General features: G+C 43.3%; 1 protein-coding gene across 1 annotated transcript; it reads left to right on the top strand.

The window, feature by feature from the left end:
* Positions 1–1,548: 1,548 nt before the first annotated feature.
* Positions 1,549–7,044, top strand: PHF5A (PHD finger protein 5A; the record flags this gene model as incomplete). Its single annotated transcript, XM_010293217.1, has 3 exons — positions 1,549–1,572; positions 2,998–3,164; positions 6,837–7,044. Coding segments are annotated over 3 exons (281 nt in total), but the record flags the coding sequence as incomplete, so codon positions are not given.
* Positions 7,045–8,190: the final 1,146 nt, after the last annotated feature.

Here is an 8,190-nt window from a genome sequence, read left to right as displayed (position 1 = left end):
TGGCCGTTAGGCCTGGTGGGGGGAAGGGGCGCCCGCCTCGTTCCTCCCTATTTTATTTCACTTCTGTCTTGATATTTTGACGTGTTCTGTGGATTCTCCCCCTATAGTGGGAGAGTAGGCTCTGTGAGGAAGGCCCCTGGCCCTAATCCTGTTCTCGGTGCTTCCCCCCTGGCGTCTGTGCTGGCGTGCCTGAGAGGGCTCCTGGGCCTCTCTCAGTAGAGCTGAAAGGCTTTAACACGTGCCTAACAGCAGCCTCTTCTTCCTCAGGTGGGCAGAGAGGCAGAGGAAGTTGATGGCTGTACACAGAAGAATGTGGGGGTTTTGTGTTGGCCACAGTTGGCCACACCAGTGCAGCCAGGAGAATGAACTGAAGGCTTCAGCCAACTCTGGGAGCATCTTTCTGGCTGCAGATACAAGTTGTCTTCTAGGTTATACTTCTATACAGATAATGAGCTTTATTCTTGTTGCTTGGGTCAGAATTTGTTCTGCTAAGTCTTAGAGAAGTTTTATACAAGATTAGAAATTGAGATACCTCTTTTTTTTTTCCTCTCCTTGGAAAAGCAAATTTAACATGCAACTCTCTGAAAGAACTGTAAACACAAAATATTCAGCTGCACCGTCCATAGGAAACTTCTTTTTAGAATAGTTAATGCAGCTAACTGTCCATATATGTTGAAAATACATTTCCAGCCTGATGAATTCCTTGACTTACAAGATTAGAAATTGAGATACCTCTTTTTTTTTTCCTCTCCTTGGAAAAGCAAATTTAACATGCAACTCTCTGAAAGAACTGTAAACACAAAATATTCAGCTGCACCGTCCATAGGAAACTTCTTTTTAGAATAGTTAATGCAGCTAACTGTCCATATATGTTGAAAATGCATTTCCAGCCTGATGAATTCCTTGACTTTTTTTTTTTATTTATTATTATTTAATTTTTTTATTATTTATTTATTTTTATTTATTCCTCAAACTTAAACTGAATAGCTATTTAGTCTTTGTGAATATGGACATCTGGTCTTTAGAACTTGATATTTATGGCATTTACCCGGGTTACTAACATCATTGTTGTAAGTTTCCTAGACAAGTGACATGACTTCTAAGATACATTTAGCTACCTTCATGTTCTGAAGTGAAGAAGGTATTTGGGCTGCCTTAAATCAAATAGACGCTTGTTTTTTTTTTTTTTTTTGTCTTATTAAAACCAGTGTAAAAAGTATGCTGAGACTCATGTATAGGATTTCCTTCAGTCAAGTACATTGGCTATGTTTGAAACAGAGTAATGAATGTAGGTTTTCTTGCTGTCAGTGGGTATCCTTGCACATTCATAGTGCATCTAAACTTTGATCTTGGTAAATGTCTCCAGGAGGATATATATTTTGTTTTTCATAAATATGTGTTTATGCTCAAACTGTTTCTGTGGTTTACTTTTTTTTTTTAAAGAGTGCTCACTGCAGATGATAATTATTTTACATTCAAGCTTGTAGTTACTTAAATTTTTCTCCTGCTTCTGCCTCTAATTTTTTTTTCTTCTTTTTCTTCTTACAGCAATTGGAAGACTTTGTGAAAAATGTAAGTATAGCTTCTACATATAGTTGCCTGAGAACATGGTATTGTGGTTAGAGCACACAGTTTGGATTTGGCCATTGGGTTCTGTTTTTTGCTTTAACCATGAACCTGATGTCACTCTTTGAGATAGGAAGACTTACTTGTGTATTGCAAGTGTAAATCAATGATACTTACAAAGTTACCTGCTCAAATAGATTGTCACACAAATGCATGCTGTTCTAGAGTATATGCTGCCAGCTTTTTCAGTAGCTGAGGCTACAGTGGCTTCTTGATTGATTCCTTGTAATCTGTAATACAAAATGACCAGCTTGGTCATTTCAAAGCGGGGGGAGAAGCATTTTTGGAATCTGACTTCTTCACACCTTGAGAAAGGTTCCCTTCAGCATCTAGGGGAATAAGAAATGAAAGGGGGAAACAATCTAGACTTGGAGCAGAAAAAAACACACAGAATCAAATGCCCATGCTCAACTGTACAAGAGAACAAAGAGTATGATCTGTCATTAGATCCTTGTAGGGGAACAGAAGAAAAAAGGTGACTAATTCATGACTCAAAAATAGTATGAAAATAAGCAAAATGGGGAGAAGCACAGTCTGAAGCAACAAGATTGTTTTCAAGAACACTCAGCAGTGAAGCAGATTCACATTGGTAGTAGCTGAGGGCCGTTGTGCTGGAGATTTAAGAGCAGGTTAGATGAGCTGTTTGTGGGAGTTGGGATTAGATGCCTTGGGAACTGGTAATAGGATATGAAGCCTTTCAACCTTAGGTCAGTGTTTTGGATAAGGTCCAGCACAGCAGAGACGGTCAATGGCTGCTTGCCTGTATGATATGAGTACTAGAATTTCACTCAGTTCCTTGTGAGAAAGCAAGAGCAACTTTTGTGAAATGGCTGTTTATGCCAGTTTGCCCTTTCTTTGGCCTTCTCACAGATGAAGTATTAAAAGGACCATGAGTACAATCTCTTATCTCATCTCTTTGAGGATAGTAACTCCAGACTTTTGTTGATGTGGCACTGTGGGAGAAGCTTACACTGCTGCTTCTGTGTAGGTAAGGACACTAGTCCTGTCAGTCCAGCATTTTTTTCGCAAGTGAAAAATTAAGGAAAAGTTCTAGAGTAAAAGTAATGGTACAATCTAAGCAGATGTTGGCTAATCACAGAAGTGACTTTGGGTTTCTTCTCTGATTATGAATGCATGATTGAAAAAAAAAAAACAAACCAACATCAAATACTGCAGGCTACTGGCCCTTGTTCTTCTCAAGTCTGTGTACAAATACAAAGTTTCACCCTGTGCCTGCAGGATGAATTTCTGCAGTCCCATTGTATTGTCTTTGAGTGTACAGGCAAGTTTTTTGACTACGAAGCTTTTAATCTTCTGTATGGGGGTGGAGAAAAGGACATTCTGTAACCAAAGGCTCTGCTGTACTTGCAGGTGATGGCAAATGCGTGATCTGTGACTCCTATGTGCGGCCCTGCACTCTCGTGCGCATATGTGATGAGTGTAACTACGGCTCGTACCAAGGGCGCTGTGTGATCTGTGGGGGTCCAGGAGTATCTGATGCCTACTACTGCAAGGAGTGTACCATCCAGGAAAAAGATGTATGTTGTCATCAGGTCTCCTGTTGAATTGGTTATGTCTTTATTTAGTAGCCATGCTTACCTTTAAGTGGCTTGGAGCTAGTGAAATTAGTGGTGGGACATGGGACGCTTGGGTTCCGCTACCAATATTGGCACTGGTTTTCATTACCTTGTACCTTTCTTCCCTTGTGTCGTGGTTTAGCCCCAGCCGGCAACTAAGCACCACGCAGCCGCTCACTCCCTCCTTCTCCCACAGTGGGACGGCGGAGAGAATTAGAAAAAAAACCTCGTGGGTTGAGATAAACACAGTTTAATAGGACAGAAAGAGAGAAAGAAACAACAATAATAATACCGACAAAGGAATGTACAAGAACAAGTGATGCCCAATACAGCAATTGCTCACCACCTGGCGATTGACAGCCCGTCTCCAAGCAGCGATTTCTGCCCCCTGGCCACCTCCGGTTTATGTACTGGGCATGACGTCATATGGTAGGGAATATCTCTTTGGCCAGTCTGGGTCAGCTGTCTTGGTTGTGTCCCCTCCCAGCTTCCTGTACACCCCCAGCCTCCTTGCTAGCAGGCCAGCACAAGAAGCTGGACTGTCCTTGACTGCTTAGCAACAACCCAAAACATCAGCACATTATCAACAGTTTCTCATCCCAAATCCAAAACGTAGTCTCACACTAGCTTCTGTGAAGAAAACCAGCTCTATCCTGGCTGAAACTAGGACACCCTGTTGGTAGTTCCGTGTTTGCAAAGCATTTTGAAATACCGTAGCATTTTGAGGTATTGTAACTCTTCATCCCAAAGGATCTTTGACTGCTTTGCACTGCACTCTCACGACTTGCTTCGTCCACACACTGCTTGCTACCACTTTAAGTTGTTACCTTACTTACAGTCTCTCAGCCTAGGTTTTATCAGGGTCAGAGATATTCCACATGCTGCAAAGGCAGTGGTAGGACCAGTTCCTTCCTAGAAGTCCATTATCAACCACTGACCAAGGGCACATACAATACTTACATACCTTACAGGCCCATGGAATCACTACCTGTGGTTTCCTTTGGATAACAACATAAAGTTAGATCTTAATGTCCAGTGTCTGCACTACTAATTATGGTTTACAAGTTTAAAACTTCTCGTATAATTTCAGTGGGATGTGATTTATTTTTTTAATTCTTTTCCAGAATAGCCTATGTTGTAGGTGTCTCTTTTTCTGCTAACACTTTTTGGTGTAATGATCCCTTATTTCTATAGTCAGTGCTATAATCTTTTTATAATCTTCTTGTGCCGAAAGATAGCCACTGCACATGTGAAATGAGGCAGCTGTTCACCCCCTGTAAGGTGTTTGTTAATATCCAATATAATGAGTGCAGGACGTGAAGAACTGCAAATGAAGAGCAATAACATGATGCTTGCAGTTGCAATATCCCCAGAATATAGACCTCATAGCTGAGAGTGTTAAAGGTTGTTTGGGTTTTGGTGCTTTGCAGATGCCATTTCCAGCATGCCCTAATGACAGTGGAGAACACACTGAGAGTATGGTTCAGATTCATTTACAGGAACATGCTCAGCTGAATGAGCTACTGGTTTAATTCTCTGCAGTGCCTATGTTTTCTCTAGAGGCCTGCAGCTAAATTCAGGACAGGGGCAGGTCCTCATTTGAATTTAGTCATTAGATCTGACAAGACCATAATCTTTCTTAGTATCTGAATATGGATATAAATGCTGTGATGATCGTGCTGCCTCCTACTTTAGAAATGCTGTGATAAGCTAGTTTTGTCCACTTGCCTTTGGAACCAAGACACCTGGCTTGGTAAGTCATGAGTAAAATAGGCTTGGTTTTATTTTTGTCAATTCATATTGATTCCCAACAGGTATTTTTCATAACCTAAGTTCACCTGTAGCTTTTCACGTCTGGTTCAGGTATGAAATAGCCAGCTGCTCTGCAAGGGAGGATTGTAGAAAATGTAGAGCTGGAGGAGCAGGAGAATGACAAGTCAGAACTGAGGTATTTTGACAACTGGTGAAGGCTGCTGTGGGTGAAGACAGTTGCTCTGAGCAGCAAACTCAAATTTTAGGGATTATTGCAGATGCGAAGTTGCAGATCTGAAACAGCAGATTTTACATGCTTGACTTGCAAGATTGAAAAGTGCTGGCACAGGTGTAGGGTGCCCAGAATGAGAAAAGTTGTATGCTGCCTGTCACAATTATGGTAGTTGGTGCTAATGTGAATAAGAAAAGCAGATGGACAGAGCTCTATACCTGAAACTCTAACACTCCAAGGTTTCAGTCACAGCACTTCCATCGTCCTCAGAGAAAGAGTGGAAAAGATAGAGAAGCAAGAAAGCAAATACTAAAATGGAGGGAGGAGATGGAATGCTGTTGGGCACAAGGCAAAGGGCCCGATTACTCTTGGTTCATTTGTTCTGATGAAGGGAGGAATGAGGTATTGTTTCACCCCACTTTGATCCATGGGTAAAGGCCAAAACACTGCCTTGTCACCCAGTTGCAAAAAGCAATCTTTCCTTGGAGGCAGGAGCATGCTCCTGCACTGCCTCCTTAGGAGGAGGTGGAAGAACGAACAGAGCCCTGCAATAATGCTGTCAAGATTGTCACAGACTCCCTGGATCGTGGGAGGCAAGGCTGGGAAGAGTCCTACTACTGAGGTTCAAAATCAGATAAGGAGACAGTAGCTAGAGATGGGTTGTGGCAGGTGTATGGGGGGGGATGATTTCTTCCCCTCCGCCTCCTTCTGTTATTTCTACCATGCAGACCCTCCCATTGGGTTGCATCTCCTGCACAGGAACGGGTATCGGTGGGGCAGCTTGGGTGCATTTTCTACAGCGGCTGACATCTGTCTGGAGGCTTTCTAAATCTAATCCAGTCAGGCTGACACAACAGCCAAGGACACGTGTTCCTCTGCCTGCTGGGCCCCTCACAGCTGCTGTTGCCAGCCATAACATTTTGCCCTCAAGAGTTATGCAGATGCTGGGCTCAGGTGGCCTGCGGACAGATGTTCCCTGTATACCAAGAGGTGCATCTCTTGATTTGTCTTTGCAACCACCCCTCTGAAGTGGGTTTCCGCCACTCCCCTTCTTGCTTTTCTTGCGGCTTTTTTCTCACTGTCTACTGGAATTCAGGTGCAAGAACTTATCTGTGTAGCTGCTGTGAATAGCTGTCCTCTCCCAAGATGACTGTACAGCTTCTGCAGTAATCAGTCTGGAATGCAGGAAATCTCAGATTCAGTTCTGCTGTCACAGCTGAGAGGGGTCCCTAAACATGGGAATGGCTTGGTGACATCCAAAGCAACAAGATTCTTTTTGGCTAAGGAGGGGAAAGGTTATTCCTCTGGGCCCTATAAATCCTGCATATCCTAATTTAGAAAGAATCCAGTCTTGAGGCACTGAGCATCCTTTTCATTAAACTGCTGATGTTATACGAGCTGTTTTCCATCTTCACCCTGAGGAATGTCCTGGAGTAATGTTAAAAAGGCTCTCAGTCCATCCTCTTCTCTGTTCCACTCCCTTGCTGGTAGTACCCAGAATTGGAGGGCAGTTTGTCTGCACAGGTGTTTGAAATGTGTGTGTTGAGGACAGGGTGAGGGGTGTGAGAACTGAGAACCTACTGGAACTATGTAAGCGATGATGTTTTGTTTGCCCATCTCCTAACCTACATCCTCTTTTCTTCTTACAGAGAGATGGTTGCCCTAAGATTGTCAACCTGGGCAGTTCCAAGACAGATCTCTTCTACGAAAGGAAAAAATATGGCTTCAAGAAGAGGTGATCTTATCCATGTATGGCTACACCTCCTGTTGGGTTGGCGAGAGAGTCTTGGAACATCTCTGGACTTTACTATTACTATTATTGAATACTGGCTGATTATTTTTTTTCTAAAGCAGTACAAATTCAGTAGTATACTTGGGGTTGGAGAAGGAGCAGACGGAGTGGGGGCTGAAACCTGATCAGAACTGACTTATCAGAAAGAGCAAGTGAGGATTACTGTCTCTTGCCTTTTCAGAATCTCTGCTAGTAGCTGTCCCAGCTCACTATAAAAATCCTGGTGGGCAAGTATTTACACGTGGAGGAAACCAGCTCTGTAAAAAGCAAGGTCCCTTTCTGGTGTGGTGAAACACTTTTGCGCATGTACTTACCAGGCCTCCTCTCGATTGTTAGAAATTGCCCCACAGCATCAGTATTGAGGAACAGAGCACCAATCCCATGTGTCCACTCCCCCTCCTCCCTTCCTCCAGTATATTTCCATGCTGCCCTGTTTTATAAGGAGCCTGCTCATGGGTGGTGCCTTCCTAGGGGGAGCACAGCTGTTCCACGTTTTCTTTGACAGATTAATCCAAAGCCCTTTCTTGTAACTGTTTCTGTAGGATGCATACCAATAAAGCTTCTTTTGGGGTTTTTTTTGTATAACAAGGATTTCTCTCCGGTTCATTCTGTGCCTAGCCTGTCTGGAGCTTTCTGGGGACACGCAGGATTAGCCCAGCTAGAACTGCACAATGGGTTATCTGGTTTCTGACGGTGCCTGCTTATGGCCATGTGACCTTGCTGCAAGGAGCTTCAGGGAATGGCTATTGCTTTTGTCTGCCTGTGATCCCAGCCACTGATCATTTTGTCCCATAGCGTGAGGATCGCTGAGCTTGTAACCCTTATCCTAGCTAATACGGCTGTGGATGTTGCTTCACCATGCAAACATCCAATCCCTTTCTAAAACCTGCTAAGCTATTTGACTCACTATCCTGTTCTTGTGAATAAGTTAAAGCCTTCCCTGCTGTAACTGGAAACCAACTATTGTGTTCTAGGCTATTAGCCATATGCATGCTGAAAACCAGAGGCTGCTTGTTTGTCAAATACCAGTACAGGCTAAAAGCAGTCTGTTGGCTCAGCAGAGATCTGGGAACGGGCGCCTTTATGCAGAGGCGGAACTGAGTTCCCTACTAGTGTGTGTGTTCCTCAGATGGTTAAATTAGGGTCCTAGCTCAGCGTGCCCTGCTTAAAGTCCTCATAGTCTGAGCAGAGCATGTGCTACAGTAACGGGG

The sequence above is a fragment of the Phaethon lepturus genome, unplaced genomic scaffold (genome assembly GCF_000687285.1).
Source record: "Phaethon lepturus isolate BGI_N335 unplaced genomic scaffold, ASM68728v1 scaffold29980, whole genome shotgun sequence".
Lineage (NCBI taxonomy): Eukaryota > Metazoa > Chordata > Aves > Phaethontiformes > Phaethontidae > Phaethon > Phaethon lepturus.
Note: the sequence above shows the minus strand (reverse complement) of the source record. Positions and strands in the feature narration are given on the sequence as shown.